This window comes from Mus caroli, unplaced genomic scaffold (genome assembly GCF_978045245.1).
Source record: "Mus caroli unplaced genomic scaffold, Mus_caroli_1 scaffold_4, whole genome shotgun sequence".
Lineage (NCBI taxonomy): Eukaryota > Metazoa > Chordata > Mammalia > Rodentia > Muridae > Mus > Mus caroli.
In genome coordinates this window covers 144,977,190-145,001,243 of record NW_028227259.1, presented here as the reverse complement: position 1 = coordinate 145,001,243, position 24,054 = coordinate 144,977,190, and the positions used below count along the sequence as shown (strand labels likewise).

At 49.5% G+C, this 24,054-nt stretch overlaps 1 protein-coding gene across 1 annotated transcript; it reads right to left on the bottom strand.

Annotated features, from left to right (window-relative positions):
- Positions 1-242: 242 nt before the first annotated feature.
- On the bottom strand, positions 243-23,824 carry Eif3b (eukaryotic translation initiation factor 3 subunit B). The gene is made up of 19 exons (XM_021162596.3): positions 23,294-23,824; positions 17,306-17,498; positions 16,175-16,294; positions 15,891-15,948; positions 15,586-15,714; positions 15,195-15,352; positions 12,465-12,596; positions 12,320-12,386; positions 11,633-11,679; positions 9,371-9,581; positions 6,340-6,412; positions 5,267-5,389; positions 4,295-4,373; positions 3,566-3,704; positions 2,502-2,627; positions 1,821-1,898; positions 1,390-1,498; positions 1,167-1,283; positions 243-733 (listed from the first exon to the last, which is right to left on the bottom strand). Exons 1-18 carry the CDS (start codon positions 23,757-23,759, stop codon positions 1,180-1,182), a joined length of 2,412 nt encoding a protein of 803 aa, XP_021018255.1. The 5' UTR covers positions 23,760-23,824; the 3' UTR covers positions 243-733; positions 1,167-1,179.
- Positions 23,825-24,054: the final 230 nt, after the last annotated feature.

Here is a 24,054-nt window from a genome sequence, read left to right as displayed (position 1 = left end):
CCGCGTCCTTGGGTGAAGCTCATCTATCTATGGCTGTTTGCTGTCTTTTCTACTGGATACTAGGTAACTACAGAGGTGCAGGTCAAGTAGCTTGGCTAACCCCGTGTATCCGCTTTCCAACCTGTCCAGACAGGTAGGCTCTTAGCAATAACCCAGGGGCAGTGTGCAAATACCCTTACCCTAGGGAGAGGGACTGGGCAGGCCTCAAGGCCACGCTGAGCTACAAAGAGATCAGGACAGCATTGTCACACAGGGTTGCTTTTATTTCCACATCCCACCTGCACAGAGGCTGCCACAACCTCAACAGGTGGGAGGGGCGGGTGCCTCCAGAGTTTCTGGCACAAGTAAGTGGTGGGTGTGCAGACTCCCTGATGGTCTCCAGGCCACATGACACTGGCCGACAGGAACAGCAAGTCCGTGAATGGAAACCCCACTGAGCTGCAGGTGAAGGCTCTGGAAACTCCATGGACAGCAGCAGGAGTTAAGAGGAGCCACCAGGAACACTGCAGTGAGGCTCCAATGCAGACACGGCTGATAAAAACCCAAACAGGGCAAGATGAGAGCAGAGGCTCGAGTGTCCCCGCTGTGGACCCGGGGCTGAAGGCACAGAGCTGTGTCGGGATGGAAGAACCCTGGGTGCACTCGCAGTCCAGAGCAAGAAAGCACAGGTGAGAGCCCAGCACGAGGCTCGCCGTGAAGGGTGGCCTCGGATCCTGGGCACGGCACAGTAACACTGCAACAGATGAACCACCATTTAGTCAGACACAAAGCAAGGGAGCACAGCCAGATTCTTCACTGAGCACACTCCATGCCGTTCTTAGCGCTCTCTCTCTCTCTCTCTCTCTCTCTCTCTCTCTCTCTCTCTCTCTCTCTCGGTTCCTGAAGGAGGCCAGCACCAAGTAGTACCACAAGCAGGTAGGCAGGCAGGCACTCTGTCCTATACCAACAATATCAACATGGTGACAGTGCTGTCCCTGACCTTCCTCCTTGCAGCATGGCCCTCTGGAGATGGCCATGCCCGCCTCTGCTTCTTCCCAAGCTCCCTATCACCCACCAGCAGCAGCAGCACTGCCATCTTCCCGGGCTGTCTTCTATGTGGTGGTCTAACAAGCAGCCAGAGCTTGTCAGCAGACCCTCATTCCTATCTTCCTGTTCACAGATCTTACCACAGTGCTGAGATCACTCCTGACTTCCCAGAGGAATGACCTCCTCGGTGACAAAAAACTCGATGGTCTCTTCCTCCCAGTCATCCACGTTGCTGTCCAACTCGTCGGTGTCCACCCCTGAGAGAACAGACAATAGACTGACCCCTGGGACACGGCTGCAAAGCCAGCTGCAGGCCTCTCGGGGAACCACTGCACTTGCAGACAAGCCCAGAAGCTTGGTTACCTCCTCGTAGCTCTAGACGCTCGTTCTTCTGCTTCATGTAGAGTTCCTGGGCCATTTTCCGGTATTGCCGGAAGTCCTCCATCATAGTCCGCCTTCTTTCCACCAGTTCCTGTCAGGTAGGGAAGGTTGTAGGACATTCTTGCTCGATGACAATGACCCCACCATATCTAGCAACCACTGGTGAAGTCTGGAAGATGTCAGTGCTTGTGCACTGGGCAAGCCTTCCACAGAACCTCCCTTAAGTGGGACCCTCGTTCCTCTTCCTAATCATACTCCCCCCGCTTCTTGCAAGAAAAAGCTAGCCTTCACTCAGTGTTGTGGGTGCTGGTTCCAAGGCCAGTGCTGGCCTTCTGCCCCCATTGCTAGTTTGTTCACCTTCACATCTGGAGAACAAGCCAGATCAGGCTCCTGTGAGCATCCCTCAGGCTCACCTTTGAAGCTTTGGACTGGCTCAAGCGATCCTTCTGCTCAAAGATCTTGGAGTATTTCTTCAGATCCTTTTTAATTTGCTGAAACCAAGACAAGTCTCTCAGGATTGAGCCTTCAAAGCAAGATTCCTAACTGCTGCCTTTAAAGATGCCAGTGTGCAGTGACAGCCTCCAGGACTAAGAGGATTCGGCCCCAGGGCACCAGCACGGTCAGCTGGCGAGTCTCACCTCATGGAGATGATTCCCAGGGTGAGTCACTCCCAGCTCTGACCTAATACCACAAGCCTATCCCATTACATAACCCCTTCTTAGCTCTTAAAATCCCACTGGAACTTGCTTATTGCCTGTCTGGCTTAAACAGACTATCATGGGTATTCTGAAGTCGGGGGGTTGGGGGTGCAAGGGGGAGGGGAGCGGAGGACACAGGTAGGATCATCCTGTTGCTATATGTCAGAGTCTGGAAAGAACTCACCATCCTCCTGCCTCAGCCTACTGGGATTATAAGCATTGCCTAACCTAACATGGCTTTGGGTCAGGTCTCATTGGCCCTGCATCTCTTCAGAGCCCTCTCCAGGTCCTACCTCCACTCTCCATCGACTGCCTCTGTCCAGGCACAGGACAAATGCCTGGTTTCCTTCAGTGCCACAACAGTTCCCTTACCCTAACCAGGCAGGGACCACAGACCTTTATCTGATCCTGGCTGAGGAGTGTTGGGGGCCTTGGTCTCCAGAGCAGCTGGCAGAAGCGGTCCTTGTTGTTCTTCTGCAGAAGGCGACCTTGGAAGGTCCACAGCCAGTAAGCATTGTCCACCTAGAGGGCAGTGGTACCATCATGCAAAATGTGCAAGGCCACCCTGGACCATTACTCTTAGCAGCCACAGCACCAACCTGAGCTCTGGACAAAAACACCCGCATCCGGCTGTGTTCCCCCTCCAGCAGAAAAGATGGCTAGCAAACAATGGTGCAAGGATCCTGGGCCTGCTCATTACCCACTGGTCTATGACAAGAAACTCTCACAGCAGTGCCAATGAGAACAACAGCAACCTCAGCTTAGCTTTCCCCCGCAAGACTCTAGAGACAGGTTCTCTCTGTGTAGCCCTGCCTGTCCTGGAACCCACTCTGTAGACCAGGCTGGCCTCCAACTCAGAAATCCGCCTGCCTCTGTCTCCCAGGAGCTCAGCCTCAACTCAAATGCTGGGCTCCTTGCTGCCAACCATGTCTTCAGGGGCTTTGTGAACTGAACGGAACAGCCCCACATAGGCTTAAAAGACTCACTTCCTTCCCCTCCGCCCTTTTGGGGGTGGGAGATGCTTGGATGGAACCCAGGCAGGTGCTATGCTATGCACTGATATTGCCAGTCCTACAATGTGCTACCTAAGTGTTGGGATGGGTCCTAGACAGCACATCCTGTCCTGAACATAGAGTACTATTCCAGACACTACCCAAGGACATCTGGGAAGCAAGGGGTCACATCTCATCAGCAGGAGCCCTCTGAGCTCACAGGTTTTGTTTTCATGGACTGGCTCAACTGTCTACTCAACAGTAAACACAGAAAGCAGTCTGCCCTCAGGAGGCACAGTGTTCCAGCAGGCCTGACCAATGCTCTGGTAGCTGACCTCTCAGCTGTGAGGTTTGTGAATAATGCCCTCAGCCTGGGGTCCCTGGATATAACAATCCCACAGGAACAGTTTCTGTCACCAGCCTTGAGAGGTTTTGTTCCCTGAGAGCCCAGCACCTGCCATCTTCTACCTTGTGGCTCCACCACGACACAGAGGTAACCACGTAGCGGCCAGTTGGGTCCCATTCAACATCGGAGGCCATGTAGTGCTCTGCAATGTTCATGACGGTGCAGTCTGAAGTGTCGACAAACGCCAAGGCACCGTTCATGCTGTGGGGTGACAGGGCAGCTGATCCCACAATCCCCTGTACCCCCACCGGGAGTCCAATGCCCCTCACCACAACTGAGTCACAGGGTGAGAAAGGATGGAGGACTCTGCTGGGCTGTAGTTAGTTCCCTGAGCCTTGGCCCTATTGCCCTCACAGTGACAAATTTCCTTAAGGACATCCTGAGTCTGGGACCAGGACATGGATGGTATACACAGTGCTCTGTGGCATCTGGAGAAGATGTTGCCCATGGAAGCTTCCACAGTGGAGCAAGCCACAGCCATCCTTCCCACCAGAGGACAGGGCTGGACTTGCTCACCACTCCTGTGTGCTCAGCTGGGATGCAGGGCAAGAGATAGGCACCCCAACCACAGAGGGGAGGACAGCCGCCAGCTAAGCGCCGCGGGACTCACAGGAGGGGTACAAGGCTACGATCACAGAGGACACATCATCTGCAAGTCGCGACTTCCATCAGTTCAGCCTGTTGTGGCCGCAGGCTCAGCTGTGACAACTCTCTAGTGAGATGACAACGCTCCCCCTCAGCACAAACCTCAGGAGTAGGGCGCTGTCACAGTGGGCAGGGCCCTGACCTACCTCCTCAGCCCGGCCAGCACCACGAACTGCCCCTGAGGACTCCAGAAGATGGTGTTGGCTTGCTGCTTGTCAAACATCTCTGCAAGGACAACAGGTACTTCTGAGGGACTGAGGAGAGCTGGCACAGACAAAGTCCACATATGACTCCAACCCAACCCACAGGCCACTCTGGGAGAACCTTCAAAACCATGCCCCGTTCAGTTACACCTAAAGTCAGGATGCTTCTGGGTGGTGGCTGCTGGCTAGGATGGAAACCTAGCGGATACTATTTTCAACTTCACATGTAAAGTACGCACTGACAGCAAATACAGTGACCGTCTCACAAGCCCTTGGTGTCCACCATAACATCAGGGGCCGCGTTACCACAGAACATCCATCAAACCATCTTCCCAGTCACCCTGACCCTGGCGGCCCTGACAAAGCAAACGGTTCAAGAGAACCAACTACACGACGGACTTTACAACACAGCCAGCTGATCCTGTCACAAATGGTTAGACTCGGTGACAGGAAAGCACACTGTTCACAGAAGGTCCCGAGCCCAAGAAAACCACAATGTGACCTCTATGGCAGAACTTATGAAACACAGCCTAGGGCGACCCTGCAGATCTATCCCAGCTCAGCTTGTCCTGAGCTCTAAACCCGCTGTGGGGCTGTCATGGCACAAAGACAAGAGTAAGCAGCAGCCCTCTGGGAGTCTAAGCAGGGCCACACGCTGCCCCCACGATAAAGGGGGCACTGTCTTTTAGGGGAGCACTGCTGCACAAACGGAAATGAGAACACCCCCTTCCTGCTGGAGCCTCAGAGGACTTGAGGGCTAAGCCAGGCTGAAAGGCAGGGGCAGTAAAGGCTGACTTAGAAAGGGCTCATGGACATAAAGCATGCGTTCCCTCTGTCCCAAGTCACCCCAACTCAGCATCCAGCCGTCATCCGACGCACAGCTGGATCCGGCCCCCCCGAGGGCAGACTACTTACTGATGAGTTCAATCTTCCCGTTGCTCTTCACGTGGTAGAAGGAGACAGAGATCCGAGGGGCCTCGCCATGAAGCACAGCAAACTTACTGCCATTGGGTTCCCAGGCAAAGGCTATGATGGTTTCTACAATCAACAGGAAGGAGAAGTCAGCTGCTCCATGCCCCAGCTCCACTTCCAAAGACCTTCACCCAGCTGGAGAATAGCACTCCTAATGCACTAGCAGAGCACAGATCAGCAGACAGCAAAGCAAAGCCAAGTCAGCAGCGTTCAGATGCAGCTGCTTTAATCTGCTTGGGATGCTGTGCTAATAACAAGCCCAGGCCAGACTAGAACTTGGGACTCTTCGAGCCCTGCCTCCTGCAAGCTAAGATCACAGGCAGGTGCCACTCCGCTGTCTTTCCTTAACTGACTTAAGGCCTTAACAACTTAGCTGTCATCATCTTTTATAGTGAAAGCAACGACAGGCACAGGCACTTTACTAGACAAAGGCTGGAGCTAACACGACTCTGCCAGTAAAGGAGCCAAGTTAGCTCTGTAGAGTACATCAACCTTTCTCTATGTTGCTGGGCAGTGGTGGCGCACGCCTTTAATCCCAGCCCTTGGGAGGCAGAGGCAGGTGGATCTCTATGAATTCCAGGCACAGAGGATACATAGTGAGACCCTGTCTTAAAACATCCCACTTCAAAAAAATCTTTTTTCAGAGAGAAAAAGGAAAGGAAGTGAAGAAAAGGCAGGCCAAGCCTAGTGGCACAGGCCTACAACTTCAATACTCGAGAAGCCAAGACAGAAAGATTTCAAGAGCAGATGGTCTATAGAATGAATCTCTACTTCACAGAAACAAACAAACCAAAAAAAGCAGTCAAAAATGCAAGCAGTTAGAAGCTCATCAAGGTAATTCCAGGCATCGTAGTGTGCCCCTGTAGCCCCACATAGAGTGGGCAGGAGGAAGGCAGACGGGAAGGTCCCTGTGGCTGCTCTTGCTGAGACCTCACTTCAGCACACACTGCTGAGCAGCCGTCTCACACAGAAGCTGGACAAGACAAGGAAAGCCACCGAAAGCCCTTCCTGCTTACCTTTCATCTCAACAACATCAACAGGTACCTGCTTCTCCCTCATTCGGAAGATTTCAAAATTTGTGACAACTCCCTGTTGACAAAAGTAAAAAAGGAAAGGTGAAGGCATGGAAAGATGGGGATGGGTACAAGTGACAATAGAAAACAGCACTCACCCACCAGCACGTCCACAACCCTGTTGTGGTGCTCAGGCTGGCATGACAGCACAGCCCAAGCACACTCTCAGCACATCTACCAGAGTTCTCAGGGGCCCTGCAGTCCAGAGGGATGACTGACTTCCAACAGCAGACTCAGTAACCACTCACCCATTAACATGTGGATGCGTGTATGTTGGAATACTAGCCAACCATGAAAAAGAATAAAATGAAATGCTGAAACATAATACAATATAGATGGGGTTGTAAAGAGAAAAAAGAGGAAGAAGTAGTGAGGTCAGAGAGGTTGGACACCAAGAGCCACAGGCTTGCAGGAAAATGTTCCTACCAGAGACATGCATAGAGAAAGCAGACTGGAGGCTGTCAGGAGTGAGGAGAGGGCTGGGACATAGTTCAATAGAACATCTGACCAGCATTCAGACGGTTGCCTGAGTATGACCCTGGCACAAGGACAAAACAATAAAAGGGCAGACCAAGGAGTGGTGTGAAAAGAGGGAAACGGGGAGTGTTAACTGGTACACAGCTTAGCATGTGCAGTGGCATGCCTGAGTGGCCTATAGAACATACCAAAAGTCAGACATAGCTCACTTTGTTAGAAAGTGAAAAGTTAGTTGGGACAGGCTTGGTGGTTCATGCCTGTAATACAGCACTGAAGAGAATCACTGAGTTCAAGGATACCCAGAACCAAAGACTGAGATTCTATCTCAAAAAAATGAAGAGATGGCTCAGAGGTTAAGAGCACTGACTGCTCTTCCAGAGGTCCTGAGTACAAATCCCAGCAACCACATGGTGGCTCACAACCATCTGTAATGGGATCCAATGCCCTCTTCTGGTGTGTCTGAAGACAGCTACAGTGTACTTGTAAAGTAAATAAATCCAAGAAAGAAAGAAAGAAAGAAAGAAAGCAAGCAAGCAAGCAAGCAAGCAAAGCTTGGGTCTCACTGCGCAGTCCTGGATAGTCTGGAATTTGCTATGTAAACCAGGTTGGTCTCAAATTCGGAGATCTGATTGCCTCTGCCCCCTGAGTACTAGGGTTTAAAGGCATGCACACATGATGCCATGCCAAGACACAGTGTTTTTTTGGATGCGGAAAACATTAAATTATATAAACAGACACATCTGTGGGCAGAGCTGTGTGAAGTCCATCTTCAGAAAAACAATATTTCCCTTTTAAGCTTCTAGTAAGAGTGGCTGAGCATCAGTAGGTGATACTACTGTATTTTTCTGTGAGCTCAAAACTACATGAGGTGAGCAACCCTAACAGGGGTAAGAAGAGAAGATTAAAACACAGCTTTTCAAACACTGTGAATCAGAACTCCACAGGAGTGCCACACAGCAGCCTTGTGTTGAGCAGTGCTCACCCACATTGAGGCATTGTCAACGTCCCAGCGGCTGTCTGTGGTCTAGAGTGCCACTGTGCTGAAGCGGCCTCAAACTCAGACTCACACTGTTATAAGTTACAAATGTGTTGTCTCTACTGTACTTAAAATATATTTCAAACAAAAACTTAACAGTTAAACTATAGAAAACAAAGGACTGTCGTTTCCATCATTCTTCAGCATGTAGTAAATTAGCAGGATCTCTGAGTTATACTGCATTAGAATATTGTTTTGAAAAATAATCCTGTTTGAGTTGCTGACTTAGGGTTCATTTTTTAAAAATGTTCAATGAATTTTACAAATTTCTAACAAGTTTGGAGCCTGCCCTAAACACACTACACTATGTCTGCCCTTTTGTATACTGGTTTATGCAAAACAGTCTCAGCACTGACAATTAAACAATCAAAAATCCATCAACTCTGAAAAACATCGCACAGTACCAAAAATCCGGCCAAGGTTTATCTCTTTCTGTGAAAGCAAACAAGCACCGGGGCTGGACAGGTGGAGCACCCGCTGCTCGGGAAGAAGACCCGGGCTCAATTCCCAGCACTCACGGCAAGCCACCACTGTCACTCCAGCCCCAGGGCATCTAATGCCGTTTTTATGGCCCCCAAGAGCACTGCACACAGACATACCTGCATTTATGATGATCAGTTTATGCTGGGTTTGTAAACTTATTCTGTGCTTATAAATCTGGGGACAAAAGTTTATTGGGTAAAAGCGATTAATAAAGTCACACTTCAAGAAGCCTTCAACCCTGGGGGCTGGAGAGATGGCTCAGTGGTTAAGAGCACAGACTGCTCTTTCGAAGGTCCTGAGTTCAAATCTCAGCAACCACACATGGTGGCTCACAACCATTTGTAATGAGATCTTATGCCCTCTTCTGGGGTGTCTGATGACAGCTACAGTGTAATACATATAATAAGTAAATAGTCTTTAAAAAAAAAAAAGAAAAGAAGAAGCCTTCAACCCAGCCTGGTGGTAATCCTTGCACTCAGGAGGCAGAGGCAGGCAGATCTCTAGTGTTAGGCCAGACTGGTCCACAGGAGGCAGAGGCAGGCAGATCTCTAGTGTTAGGCCAGACTGGTCCACAGCGTAAGTTCCAAGATAGGCAGGGCTACCCAGAGAAACTCTGTCTTGAAAAAAACAATACATAACAAACAAACAAACAGCTTTCAGCCAGAATATCTTAAGACTCCTTCACCATGACCAGCCAGCCAACAGTTTTAGCATCAGGCAACGGTACCTACCCCACAGTCTACACAATAAGCAACCCATTAGCACCTCCTGACAAACAGCTGCATGGGTTGGAGAGGCTGCAGGAGATCTGAATTAGAACATTAGCACTCCACCAAGCAGCTGACAACCAACTGTGACTGCAACTCTAGGACCTCCGAAGCTCTGCACACATGTGGCCCTTGTGCACACACACAAACAATGAGAACCAAATCTTCAGAAGCAGGAGCCCACTCGCAAGGCCCTCATGCAAGCACTAACCTGTGTGCCTTTCGGAGTCCTGTCCACTTTTACACACAGGTAATCTCCATTTTTCTGCCAGTGCAGCTTGCAATCAACCACATTGAACAAATTCCTCACTCGGATCTCCTGTCTGGTGGGGAGCTGCATCAGGGTCACCCTGGCTGGAATATCTTTGTCTTCAGGCACCCAAAAGGCAATGATGTTACCACCCGGAGACCAAGAAAAGTCTCTGCGAACAAAGGGATAAAAGATGCAAAAATGTGATTATAGAACAGAGCAGCAGAGAGATGACCAAATTTACTCTTAAAAGCTCTATGCTGGCGTCCTGCTGGCTGCCTGCTATGCTCTGAGCCTGGCTATGTGCTAGACAGACACATAGTCAGCAGACCTCACAACCCTGGGGCGTGATCACACTGCTGTGACAGCAAGGGGACAGACAAAGGGATGCTGCTCATTGCACCCCACCCCACCCCCCACACAGCCAGCCTTGCTCTTTACAAATGTACTTCAGGCTGAGGGCTCCAGCTGCAGGCTGTCTAAAGGTCAACCAAGGTGACGTCAGAAGGTGGAAGACAGGACAAGTGAACAATCCGTTCTCTAGTAACTAGTAACTGCGCTGCAGGCGGACAGTGCGGCAGTCGATTGTGGGAGCCATGTGGAAAGCCTCCAGACACAGCACAGCCTTGCCTTCTATCGTTGCTGTTGAGATGGCCTGTTGCCTAGACTGGTCTCAAACTTGGGGACTCAACCAACTCCTCTCCTTACCATCCTGACCAGCTGACGTGCAGAAGCCCCCACCACATCTGAATTTCGTATTAAAATCGCTGCAGATCAGTGTATACTCTGTTTTTAGTTTTTGTTAAAAGTCCAAATGATATCCAGGAATGAAAAAAACAAAAGGAAGCCACGCCAAGGTCCTCTGTGCCGATAAGCATTTGCTACCCCAGGACTGACCAGCTCCAAATGCCTTCAGATAAACAAGCATGTGTAAGAATGAGCGGCAGTTCCTCACCACATATCTAAGCCTCGTCCCATAGAATACCTTCTACCAAGGAGCTTCCTGAAGAGGTCAAGCCACCGTGCTCAAGTCTCTACACAGTCCCTACTCTGGCTGGGCAAGACTCTCTGACCTTAGTCTTTATTTCTGTGCTCTGTGAACAGGAGCCACTGCAGCACCCCAATGTTTGCAGAAACAAGAAGCAAATGCTATTGATAACTGCTTAAGAACTGAGTGCTATGAGCTGGAGAAATGGCTGGGCAGTTAAGAGCACTGACTGCTCTTCCAGAAGTCCTGAGTTCAATTCCTAGCAACCACATGGTGGCTCACAACCATCTGTAATGGGATCTGATGCCCTCTTCTGGTGTGTCTAAAAATAGCTACAGTGTACTCATACACATAAAATAAATAATTCTTAAAAACAAAAACAAGCAAACAAAAACAAAAAGCTGAGTGTTAGCTAGATGTGGTAGTTAGTATATGGCTGTAATAGCAGCCTGTGGGAGAATAGGGAGCTCACAGCTGTACTCTGCTACTGAAAAATACCAAGCCAGTTTGAGCTACATTTGAGACTCTATACATTTGAGTCCAGCTTGGTCTACAGAGTGAGTTCCAGGACAGCCAAAGCTATACAGAGAAGCCCTGTCTCTAAAATACCCTGCTGCAATGCCCTGAAGGGTCTGTTCATGTGCTCCTCGTATGCACTGTGAGGTGGTGCCATAGATGAGGCCTTTGTGAGGTGTATCGGTATTAAGGAAGGGAAGATGGGGACCCAGTAAATGACCTTTTTTTTTGAGACAGGGTTTCTCTGTGTAGCCTTGGCTGTCCTGGAACTTGCTCTGTAAACCAGGCTGGCCTTAGACTCACAGAGACTGTCTGTCTCTGCCTCCCAGTGCCACCATGCCCTGCAAACAAATGCCTTTTAAGGTCCTTAGAGAGCTGTTCCTTCTAACTAGCAAGAGAGACACCATCCAGACAGAATCCACCAGCTCAGCTTGGACTTCTAGCTTTAAGAAGGAAAGACAGAGCTGGGCGTGGTGGCGCACGCCTTTAATCCCAGCACTCGGGAGGCAGAGGCAGGAGGATTTCTGAGTTCGAGGCCAGCCTGGTCTACAAAGTGAGTTCCAGGACAGCCAGGGCTACACACAGAGAAACCCTGTCTCGAAAAACCAAAAAAAAAAAAGAAGGAAAGACAGACATTTCTGCTGTTTGAAGGTAACCATCCTATGTTGCTATAGCAACCAGAGCACATTGACAGTGACGTCATAGAAACATTCACTTACTTAATTCCAGAGATCTTCAAACTCTTCTTGTCCAAAAGGCCCATGGACTGCCCACGAGGGAAGGAAAACAAGAAAAAATAAATAAAAATAAAAACAAAAGTCACAGCTCAGAAAGGTCAGTGCAGCATCAACTCTAGGTACCTCTTTTTACATTTATCCTGGAGCGGGAAGGACATGTCACAGCACTTATATACAAGTCAGAAGACAGCATGCATGAGCGAGTTCTTGCTTTCATGGTGCAGTTAAGGGACTGAATTCTGGTTGTCAAGTGCCTTCACCCACCAAGTCATCTTGCCAGCTCCCCTTCCCCTTTTTAACAGTGCAAGATTCTGCTCTATCAGATGGCAACAGCAACATACAAACTTCCAATATGACTTCAGCCAGAGCCTGCACAGGGAGGGAGTCCTGACCTCCACCCAGCACAGCAGGGTTGGCCTTTATCACTAGTCTATAAAGCCCCACTTCCCTTCTACAGCACAGATTAAGAGGAGCACCGACTACACTCACATGGTATCTCTACACCACATAGCCACCATGCATGCACCCCACAGTTTGATTAGCCTTCTGGAACACTAAACTAAGCATGGAGCTAGGCCACAGCTCAGTGATAGAGCAGTTGCCTTAGCATGCAGGATTCGAGTTCAATGCCCAGACTTCCAGAAAGACGGAAAAAAAACCAGAACTCACAGGTGTTTCATAGATGCTAAGAGTATCCAGGGTCATTCTTGCAAAGAATTTGCCATCATGGCTCCACCTGAAGAGAAAAGAGGTGTCAGGCTGTGCCGAGGAACAGGAAAAGGCCACAGGCAGACCAGGGCGTTGGTCTACTCACTTGAAGATGGGCCAGTGGGCTGAGCTTTCGCAGTGAAAACCTCTCTTCTTATGGCCCGTGAGGATGTCCCAGATGATGATGGCCTGAGGGTCATCTTGAGTGTCCATCAGAGGGCTGAACGTTACCAGGTATCTGCAAGAGAGGGTCACTTAGCACAGCACTTCCTTGGTATGAGAATCACATTTCCAGCACACATTGCTATGGGTCACAGAAGGCCATCAAGATGTGCAGAACAGACTTTTCACACCTGCCATGACCCAAGCACTGTGTCTTCTCTCTCCCAGGTTGGGGTAGGATGAGCATGACCAGGTACAAAGTATGCCACAGAATACAAGAGTCACCTAGACGGTGCTCCCACCAAAGCAAATCAAAGAGCCCAATAAGTCTGCCAATTGTGGGGTGCTCTGGAGGGAAGAGCACCTGAGATTCGCTCTGGCTACACTGGTGTAAGATGAGTAAGATAGAGAACAAATGGTAACATACAGTTCTATAGGGAGTGTGCTTCAGGGACACGGGAAATTAGCTATCTGACTAAGGTCATCTCTCAGTGAAGAAGAAATCTGGGTTTGTTCCCACAAAGCAGATGTGTCCTAAGGATATGGCTCTCACAGCAAGGGGCAGTGGAGATGCCCAGCAAGCCAGAGGACACCAGCAAAAAGCCCTCCTGCTGCAGTATCAGGGCTGGCAAGATGAAATCCTGACAGCAACATTATACCAAACTGCTAAAGCCTGAAATGAGTGAGTCCCAACACCGCGATCTACAGAACCAAAGCATAGAGCACCTAACAGACAACAGGATAGCCTCATTTGTTCAAGAGGACAGACTCGTGAACAGACAGATCATACCAGGTGTGGTGGTGCACAGCCCGAATCCTAGCACTTGGGGAGTGAAGGCAGGAGGAGGATCAAGAGTTCAATGCCAGCCTCAGATATAGCAATTTGGGGCCAAGCCATGTATCAAAACAGAGAAAGCCACACCCTAGCCACATACCAACTGTACTCCCAGAACGCAAGTGAACTGACTATTGTGGGAACTGCACAGGCTTCCCAAGAGATGGACACCGAGCCACACAGGCACGGGCAAAAGGCAGCTATCTCACATACCTGCTTTTTCTTTAAAAGATTTATTTTACATGTATGTTTTGATTGCATGCATAGCTGGTGCCCTCAGAGGTTAGAAGAGGGAGTTGGGGATGGTTGTGAGCCACTGTGTGGGTGCTGGGAATAAAGCTGCGTCCTCTGCAAGGACAAGAGCTCTTACCACCGAGCCATCTCGCAACCCTTCCCGTTCACTTTGGCACTCTGAGAGCAGCACACAGGGAGGGAAGGGTGTCCCAGGAAAAGGGACGAGGGCTAAGGACACTAGGCCCGGGGCCAAGCACACACCCTTGGGGTAACAACCTTTGTCTACAGGTAACCAGTAGATATTTTTGTTGTTTTTTGAAAGCAGGGTCTCATGTACACCACCCTGGCCTTTAACTCCTGATCCCAAATGCTGGGGATCCCCACAAAGTGTGGTGTGTAGCTTCCTCCAGCTCCACTTCTAATAAGTCTCTGCTCCATGATTAACTCAGACATGGGAAAGAAACCTTTCTAAGAAAAACTGTCGGGGCTGGTGAGATGGCTCAGTGGGTAAGAGCACCCGACTGCTCTTCCAAAGGTCCAGATTTCAAATCCCAGCGACCACATGGTGGTTCACAACCATCTGTAACGAGATCTGGCGCCCTCTTCTGGAGTGTCTGAAGACAGCTACAGTGTACTTTAAAAAAAAAAAAGAAAAAGAAAAACTGTCTAGTGCCTGAACTAGAACCAGAAGTGATCTGTGTGACATTATGGTATAGTGCTGGCACAGAGTGGTATCTGGAATCAAAGTATCACACAAAGCACATGGTGGTTGCTAGGCGATGCCCCCTCAGAGGTGAGCACACACGCAGGCCCACTTTATCAAGGGATACATTCCAGAAGCTCACAGTACCCAGCCCAGTGCATGTTGTTCCTACAGGTACACATACACATACGCCCATGAGAAGTATACAGAGACAACAGAACACAACCATATGAGCACACACTGTAGTGAGCTCTGTCCGTGTGGTCTCTCTCCTGGAAGAGCCAAGGGACAAACAATCTTCCTGCTGTGGGACTCTGTGTCACTGCAGCCCAGGAAGGTGAAACCACAGTAAGGCAGTTAGTGCTCCAATCGCTCAGGTTTGGGGGTGGGGAGGATGCAGTTCAATGGCAGAGACCCTGGGTCACTGCACAAAGAAATCATCGGTCGGGCAGTGGTGGTGCACACCTTTAATCCCAGCTCTTGGGAGGCAGAGACAAGCAGATTTCTGAGTTCGAGGCCAGCCTGGTCTACTAAGTGAGTTCCAGGACAGCCAGGGTTACACAGAGAAACCCTGTCTACAAAGACAAAAGAACAAAACAAAAATAATAATAATAACAAAAGAAAAGAAATCATCAGAGAAAAACTTGAATGCTCGCCAGCGCACCCTACTGCACAGCTCTGGCACTTTACACACAGGGCCAAATGCGGACAGGAGAATCTCGGTAAACCACCTCTCTTTTTTTTTCCTCTCTCTGTCTGTTTTGAGGCTTTTTTGAGACCAGGTCTCATGTAGCTTAACCTGGCCTCAACCTCACTATGAGGGCCAGGCTGGCTCCTAGGATTTTTCTATCAAATCTAAAAGTAGCACAAATCGCCCAAGGTGGCGAGATGGGGTTGCTCACCTTTCACATGGAGAGAAGTCGATGAGCTGCACGCCTTGGTGGCTGAACCTCTGGATCTGCTTGAACTTGTCCCCTCCCCAGAGGGCGATACCCCGCTGATGGAAAGTGGCCAGGTAGGTGCCCTTAGGGGACCAGCGCACGTACGTCTCTGTCCATCTCTGTAAGAAGGCAGGAGCAGTATGAAAATGACAGACTCGCCAAGCACAGCAGCCCTTCCTTCTACACTGCATCTTCTCATCTCCCAGAACCGTTCCCAAGCAGGTAAGGGAGTGATAGTTGTTCTCAGAGAATGCCTCAGAGAACAAGAGCCTTCACCTGCTCCTGGGGCAGAAACCAGCCCTGCTGCAAGGAGATGGGGGGGTCATGGCCAGGGACAGCTGCTGGTACACACCGCTCTTTCTTCAATTGAGACTGGGTCCTTGACGTCATTCCAGAAGATGGACGTCCGGTCTCCGCTCTCAAAAATCACACTGTACTGATCTCTACACTCTGCCTCTTCCAGCCAGTAACGCAAATTGCCCTAAAACCAATCAAAATCGAGGGACTTAGTACATCGCATTAATTTTAATCAAAGAAAGGTTATTGATAACTATCGTAGTTAATGACAAATGACTAGTTCAATAGATATGGATACCTTTTTTACCTCAGTTACAAAATGTCTTTTGACTACAAAGGCAGATGTTTGGTAAAACATACCAGGTCTTTGAAAGGCTGCTTCTCTGGAATGTCCCACTCATCGCTGATCGTCATGTACCTGGAACAGAATGGGCACTGCTGAGTTCCACAGCTGTGTGGGAAGAGAGGATGCACAGCCAGGCAGCTCCATACGCTCTCCACCCACCCCAAACTCAAAGCAAAACCATAACATGTTCTCTCTCGCCTGGCCAACAGAAGCCAATCACCTGAAAGACCACCAGCACCCACTGAGGGACTCCCCAGGACCCACAGGCACCAGCCACAGATCTCAGGCTTCAACTCACTTATCAAAGTCGGTGAAGAGGTTGACCCGGAACGTGTGCTGCTTGTCCAACTTGTAGCCATCGGCGTTTTTCACAGCATCCACAGCATGGGCGGGAGAAGCGTACTCCAGAAAGATGTACCTGAGGGAGAAAGTGAGCGGCTTGCACACATGCATCCTTCAGACTTACTGTCTATACACTGAGGCCCTTCTCTCTGCATGAACAGACGGGGCGGCTAACTGTCCTGCCATGTCTCCAAGGCAGCCAGGCTGAGGACAGTAATGCAGAACAGTAACACAGGCCAAGCCGCTCCTGAAGGAATCTTAAGCTTTTCTATACTCTACTGTTCAGACTTCTCAAGCTACCTTCCATTTTATTTTCTCTAACTACTTACCCTGACGGCTGTATCCTTCATCTCTAACTTTCATCTTATTTGTAATAAATGACAGTCATTAGCAGCATTAAAAAGGGGGGGGGGAATCTTAATAGATCAAGACTGACTTCATGATTATAAATGACAGAAAAGTTTAACAGAAATGGTCATTTCCTTGTGACAGCCCAGTGATGCACATGTGTCAAAGGGGGTCTGTGAACAGTGGCAAGAGGCAAACCCTCAAATTCCGCAGAAGCCACTGTGGATCATTCTGCCCTGTCCAGTTCTCCGAGGGCAGCCAGTCCATTGTTCATGAACCTCGGTCCTGGGAGACAGAGAAGCCCCAGGCCTTCACAGAGGGCCTAAGCCTACAGTCATACTCAGCACCAGAAACACAATGGCCGCCTAGACTCAAGCATGGGAGACCTAATTTTGAAGAGAAAAAGCGAACTGCAGGTCACACTTTAGGCTGCACCCAGGATTTAGGTGCTAACTAAGCAGTGCTATTAAGGTTTCACCTCTGCTTCAGAGAAGTTAAAATGTTTTCAAAAGCACTTCCAGAGACATCCCACAGGCAGGCCTGCCCCGCCTCTGCCCACTCTCAGGCCAGTGGGATCCTGATCTAGGACCTATGCTTGGATAGCCTGCTGCTTCTGTGGGGCTCAGCTCTGGAACCTGAGACCAACCAACACTTCACTAGAGCGCTTCCCCCTGGGGTGGCCTGAACACACAAACCCCGAAGTCCTCAACTGCTGCTTCAGCAACCAGCGCACGCTCACCCTTTCGTCTTTCCGTCCTCTTCAGGGTAATAGTCATTTATGATTTTTCCAAACTTGGAGAAGATCTTGTGGATGACATTTTTGAGTTTCTCAAGTCGGTCTGGTCCCACCTGAGGAACGTTGTCTACAACAATCACCGAGTCAATCCCGTCCGCTTCCTGAGGCCGATCTTTGAGTACATCACCAAGTAGCTCTGAAGGAGTAAAAGAAATGTCAAGTAGTTTCTATTTAAGCCACGAAGCACTCATTCATTAGTCAGCAGGCTGCTCGTTTCTAAGAGGCATCTACTCCAAGTGCTTTCACATGGACAAAGAAATCAGGACTTGGCTTCTACAAGGAGGGCTGATCCTTACACTCCTTTTGATGGGAAGTATTCTCTACATGTATCCAACTGTTGCAAGCATGTGAGCCCATCACTTTGAAGGTGGAGAAAGATGCTTGTGGATCTGAGTTCAAAGTCAGCTTGACCCTGCCTTAACCAGGTGGGAAGAACCCATTCCTGAAAGTTACCCTCTGACCTCCATAGCCTTGTCCATACTTCACACAAAAACAATAACCTTAAAAATGATAAAATACAAAGGGCCACAGATATAACATAACGGCAGCACCCAACCTAAACACAGAAGTGGCCCTGGCTTCAATCTCCGATACTGCTCTAAGACAAACTTAAAAGAATGGCTCATTGCACAAATTTCTAGCCATTATTACTGTCCATTTTTATTCAATCTTTTCAGGAGTGGTTACACACGCCTGCAACCCCAGCACTTGGGAGGGGAATGCAAGAGGAGCTAGAGTTCAAGGTCACCCTCAAGGCAAGGCCAGCCTCCTACCAGACTACAGAAGATCTTAGCTAGGAAACGGAAAAGCAGGAGAGACGGCTCAGCATTAAGAACAGGTACCACAGTTGATGGCAGTGCCTTTAATCCCAGCACTTGGGAGGCAGAGGCATGAATATGAGTTCAAGGCCATAACCTGGTCTCTACAGAGAAACCATGTTCAGAAAAACCAACTGTCTCTCCTCCAGAGAACCTGAGTTCTGTCTGTTCCCAGTGCCCACATCTGGCAGCTCACTGTAACTCCAGTCTTTAACTCCAGTTCAAGGGGACTGAAAGGGAAAGAAACTTCAGCATACAGATGTTGACACATGTCCTTTGTTGCATTCTCAGAAGTGAAAGGTGGGCTGGACAGAGGCTGAGTGGGGAAAGTGCTTGCTGCCCACAAGCCATGGCCCATGCTTCCAATCCCAGGACAGAACCAAGAGGACCTCAGGAGCTTGCTGCTCAACCCGTCTAGCTGAAATGGTGAGCTCCAGGTTCAATTAGAAACCCTATCTTAGGAGCTAGAGAGACGGCTCAGTGGTTAAGTTCATCCACTGCTCTTCTAGAGGACCTGGGTTCAATTCCCAGCATCCACATGGTGGCTCACAAGGTGTAATTCCAAGTTCTGACAACCTCACACAAATATACTTACAAATAAAACCCTAATACACATTCAAAACATTTTTTAAAGGGAGAAGGTGGAGGGAGTAGGGAGGTCATGGCGCACACCTTTGATCCCTGCACTGGAGGCAGAGGCAGGCAGATCTCCAAGTTGGAGGCCAGCCTGGTCTACAGAGTTCTCCAGAGTGAGTTCCAAAAGGGGTGAAGCTCAGCAGCAGCACACACCTGACACAAACCTCAGGTCCCCATGTGTACATGCACACAAAGAGAAATGTGAGCTGAATGTAAGAACACCCCCATGCTCCTAGAACCTAAGAAACCAGGACAGAAAGACAGCCATGGCTCAGGCCATCCAGGTCTACACAAGATGATCCTGCTTAAAACAAACAAGTCTGTCACGACTAATGCCTGCAATCCCAGCTCAGAAGGTAGAGGTGAGCAGAGAAGTTCAAGGTCAGCCTAGTGAGTTTCTGAACAGCCAGAGAATCACGGCGAGACCTTGTCTCAAAAAGAAAACATGGGCCGGGCGGTGGTGGCGCACGCCTTTAATCCCAGCACTTGGGAGGCAGAGGCAGGCGGATTTCTGAGTTCGAGGCCAGCCTGGTCTACAAAGTGAGTTCCAGGACAGCCAGGGCTATACAGAGAAACCCTGTCTTGAAAAACCAAAAAAAAAAAAAAAAAAAAAAAAAAAAAAAGAAAAGATGGAAGGGAGGAGAGGATGGGGAGTGGGGAGAAGGTTCAGCAGCTAAGATCACTTGTTATTCTTCCAGGACCAGAGTTCAGTTCCTAGCACCCACATGGTGGTTCACAACCAGTTCCACAGACGCCAATCCCCTCTTCTACCTGTGGTACACAGACATCCATGTAGGCAAAACACCCATACATATAAAAAAAAAAAAAAAACAGAGCTGGGCAGACGGCTCAACCATCGTAGAGTACTTGCTGCTCTTGCAGAGGACTGAGGCTCAATTGCTGGCTCACAGCTCTGGTAACTCTAGTTTCAAGGAATCTGATGCCCTCTGTTGGCCTCCACAAATACCAGTCACACACGTAGTTCATGAATGCAGGCAAATACATACAAAGTAAAATGTAAAAAAAAAAAGGGGGTGCAAATAAATAAATAATGTATGTTTAAATATAAAAGGCAATTCTGGGCCAGCAGCAAGGCTCAATGTGTAGAAGCACTTGTCACACAAGCCTGACGACCTGAGTTCAATCCCTGGAACCCACTGCAGAAGGAGAAAAACCAACTCCTGAACACTGACTGTCCTGACTGCGACACAAATGCTCAGCACCAACTCACCAAATGACTTTTTTCAGGTCACTGCTGGTGGGCTGGGAGTACGGCTTGGTAGAGCCCTTGCATGGCATGCGCCAGCTACTCGGTTCTACCACACTAGTCCTTTGCATTTCGTGCTGGCTAATTTTATGTCAACTTGACGCACGAGAGTTATCTGGGAGAAGATGCCCCCAGCAGACTGTGGGCGAGGTTGTGGGTTAACTTCTTGCTGATGATTGGAATGAGAGAACACAATTCACTGTGGCAGTGCCATCCCAGGCTAGTGTCCCTGGATGTTATAAGAAAGCAGCCTGAGCGAGCCTTAGGAGCAAGCCAGTAGCAGCACTCCTCCATGGCCTCTGCATCAGCTCCTGCCCTGACTTCCTTGGATGATGGACTGACATAAGTGGCTTTTGTCACAGCAAAAGAAACTGAATTAAGACACATTTCAAAGATGCCAGAATCAAGAGCAGGCAAGGAGTGAGGAGGTAAGAGGCAGATTTTCAACACAGCAATGCCACACACCTTCACTACAGAAACTCTGGGTTCCTTTAAAAGCCTGCTTACCATACAATTAAACAGCCTGCTAAGCTGGATCTGAACTTAACAAGATGTAATAAAAAAAAAAAAAAAAGCCCAGCTTCCATACAAACTAGACTCCTTCCCAGGAGCTCAAAGCGCCTCCCTAGCCTGTAACTACCCACCCGCTTCTCCTGAGAAGGGCAGAGCAAAGTAGCCTCCTAATGCAACGCACTGCTTCTTTCCATTTGCTTGGGCTTCTTACCCTTTATTGTGACGTGTATAAATGTCTTTTGTGTATGTATGTGTACCACATGATCACTCCTGAATAGGAGTTACAGACACCATCTTACATGTAAGCCATCATGCGGGAGCTGGGAATCAAACCCAGGTGCTCTGGAAGAACAGCAAGTGCTGAGCCATCTCTTCAGCCCCCTTCTATTTGTCTTTTGATATAGGGTCCCAAGTACCTCGGGGGCTGGCTCTGCACTCCCTATGTAGCAGGGGCTAACCTCAAACCTCTACCTTCCAAGTACTGAACTGACTGGCATGCACAGCACACTAGAGGAAACAACTTGTTCATTATCAGTAACAGAATAGGAGGCGTATACTGATGTGAGGACAAGGAGGCAAGAGGATTCCACACTGCTCCTCCTGGTAGAAACCAAAAGGCTGTTTCTCTTCCCACCCTGATGACACTGTGACACCCTGATGCCCAAAGCCAGATGGCCTTAAGAGTTCCAACCGCTAAGGGCCAGATCCTCATTACTCCCCTTTCCCTGCATACACTGGACGGGACCCACCGGGCTCCTAGCAGACTTGATGAAGGCAGGCTGGCCTTGCAGTCACACCAGCCAGCATCCCCTGACTCCTATAATCCCCAATTCTGGAAATAATATACATACTGGAATCTGTGAATTAAATGGGTTCAAATATTCTTTAAATACTCATCTTGCAGTAGACTGACCCATTTTCTTCCCAGTACTTACAACCAATTCTAACTCAAACTCCAGTTCTAAGAGAGCCATCCAATGGCCTCCATGGGCACTAGACACAAGGGCAAAATGATCCTGTGCAAAATTTCAATTAAAAACAAATAAAACAAAACAGACCTTTGAAAAAGGGAAAAGATGCTGGTAGTTCCTATGAGCAAATGGTTTAGTTCAAAAGACGCTTGTTGGGCGAGCAGCAGGAATTGAGGTAAAATCACTCCTGTAGGTTAGCACCCAACTCAAAAGAGCTGGAGGGGCACGGAGCCGAATTCCCAGTGCTAGAAAAGTGCAAGGACCTACATGGCCTGCTGGCCCAGCCAAATGGTGAGGTCCTATCTGAAACCATGAAGTGACAGGGACAGCCCAGACCCAAAATAGCCAAAGGAACCAAGGATTCACAAGGAGCTTCAAAGTCAAAGCTTAGGCTCTAACATGGGGAAAACAGGTACATTAGAGAGCACTGGAGCCAGGCGAGAGTGGGAACCCAGAAACCTGTTCTACCCAGATGAACGTCCTCAAGGCTGAAGCCTAAAGATTCTTCACAGAAGTTTATCTGCTTCTCACGCTTAGCCATCTTTTAAGAAATAAGCCAGGCATGGAAAGAGAGGCCCATTGGACTTGCAAACTTTATATGCCCCAATATAGGGGAATGCCAGGGCCAAAAGAATGGGAATGGGTGGGTAGGGAAGTGGGGGGCGCTATGGGGGACTTTTGGGATAGCATTGGAAATGTAATTGAGGAAAATATGTAATAAAAATATTAAAAATTAAAAAAAAAAAAGAAATTAAAAAAAAAAAAAGAAATAAGCCAGGCATGGTGACTCACATCTCAAATCCTGGAAATCTGAAAGTGGAGGCAGGAGGATGGGGGTCAAAGACAGCTTCAACTTCATAAAGAGCTGGCCAGCCTGGGCCATGCCAGACCCTGTCTCACAACAAAACAAAACAACCCCCACAACATACAAAAGGATTAAGTCAAACAAGGGTGACATCAAATGACAACCTCTTGAAATATTGTAAGTTCTAGGTTGACAACTATATTGAGGCGCTGTATTTTCATGGTAGTTCAAAAGCAATTGTTTGGAGGTACATGTCTGTAGGACCAGCACTGTGAAAACTGAGAAGAGCCAGGAGTTCAATTTCAGCCTGAACTACACAGAGAGGCCCTGTCTCGTTTAAAAAAAAAAAAAAAAGTGGTGTCCTTAGGCCCTTTGGCCCTTGGTATTAGCCACACCAACACATGAAGGAACTGGCTCAAGTGAAGTTGAAACGGCAGAGGCAGAGGAATACATGCTATCAACTGTCAGAAAAGATTTTAGGAATACGGCTCCTGTGCAGGTAGACAGAAACAATGCCTTTAAAAAGCCAGTCACCATAGAAGAAATCATGAAGTAAGCGGCCAAACGAACAATGTGAAAAAGCAATGGTCCAGGGTACCGACCTAGTAAAAAGAGAGAAGCAGGTTGGTAACGTGCTTGGGTCCGACGGCAATGCCTTACTACGGAAACCACTGGGAACACAGTTCTACAAGGGGGAAGGCATCAGGCTCTACACGACCTGTCCCTCTCGATCGGCCCTCTGAGGGATCCAGCTGCCCAGATATTCCTGGTCGTCCAGCCCTCCACCAACCCCCAGGCGCTCGGGCTTGCCGCAGAAACGGACTCCCCAAATGGTGCCCCCCACTGTAGAGGAAACAAGATCGTTGTAACCGGGAGACCTCGCGCCCTCGCCGGGGACACCATCACGACTACAGCCCTTACCTTCCTCGCTCACGTCGTCTACGAAATCCTCGGGGTCGCTGAAGGAGGGCTCATCTGCCTCTCCGTTCTCCAAAGCCCGCGGCTCCGCCTCAGCCGCGCTCCTATCGGACCCGCCCTCCTCCTCCGCTCCAGCCGAGGGGTGCCCCCGGGCCTGCTCGCCCACGGCCTCTGCCTTCCCGGGCGCAGAGGGCTCCTGCGACGGGGACCGCTCCGCCGACTGCGGCGTGGGCGAGGCGGCCGGACTCGTCGCCGTTTCCTCTTCGGATTGGGCCGCCGGCTTGGCCCTCACCTCGGGCTCCGGTCCGGCCTCGGCGTCTTCTTCGGCGTCTTCCGTCTGCCCCACTTCGGACCCGCCAGACCCTGCCGCCTCGTCCGTCGGCGGCGACTCGGAGGCCGGCTGCTGCCTCGCGGGCTCAGCCCGCTCCTCGGCCGCCTCGGGCACCGCCACGTTCTCAGCGTCCTGCATGGGCCCGCGCTGCTTCTCAACCCGGCTCGGCCGCCCTGCTTCCGACTCCCAGAAGTCACCGCGCGCCGCTAGCGCGGAGCCATGTGCGTGCAGCGATGGGGTCGTACCAAGATGTGGCTCGGGGGGAGACACCCACGCCCTCATTCCTCACGATCAGCCCGAGAAAACTCAGATAGGCATAAAAATCTAGAAACAGTTAAAATAAATGTTTCAAGATATGCGAGTTTATTTATAGCCCAAAAGGTTTTTTTAAGATAGCAAATAAATTCACAAGGATATGTGGCTCCCCCATTCT

What these genes read in the sequence shown, in the direction of transcription:
- Eif3b (XM_021162596.3), bottom strand. Translation starts at nt 23,759, where the DNA reads ATGCAGGACGCTGAGAACGTGGCGGTGCCCGAGGCGGCCGAGGAGCGG. An exon ending in TTGAAGATCTCTGGAATTAA is followed by an intron (nt 9,582 to 11,632) that starts GTAAGTGAATGT and finishes CTTTGTTCGCAG; the next exon opens with AGACTTTTCTTGGTCTCCGG. An exon ending in TGATGTTGTTGAGATGAAAG is followed by an intron (nt 5,390 to 6,339) that starts GTAAGCAGGAAG and finishes TGTTGATTGTAG; the next exon opens with AAACCATCATAGCCTTTGCC.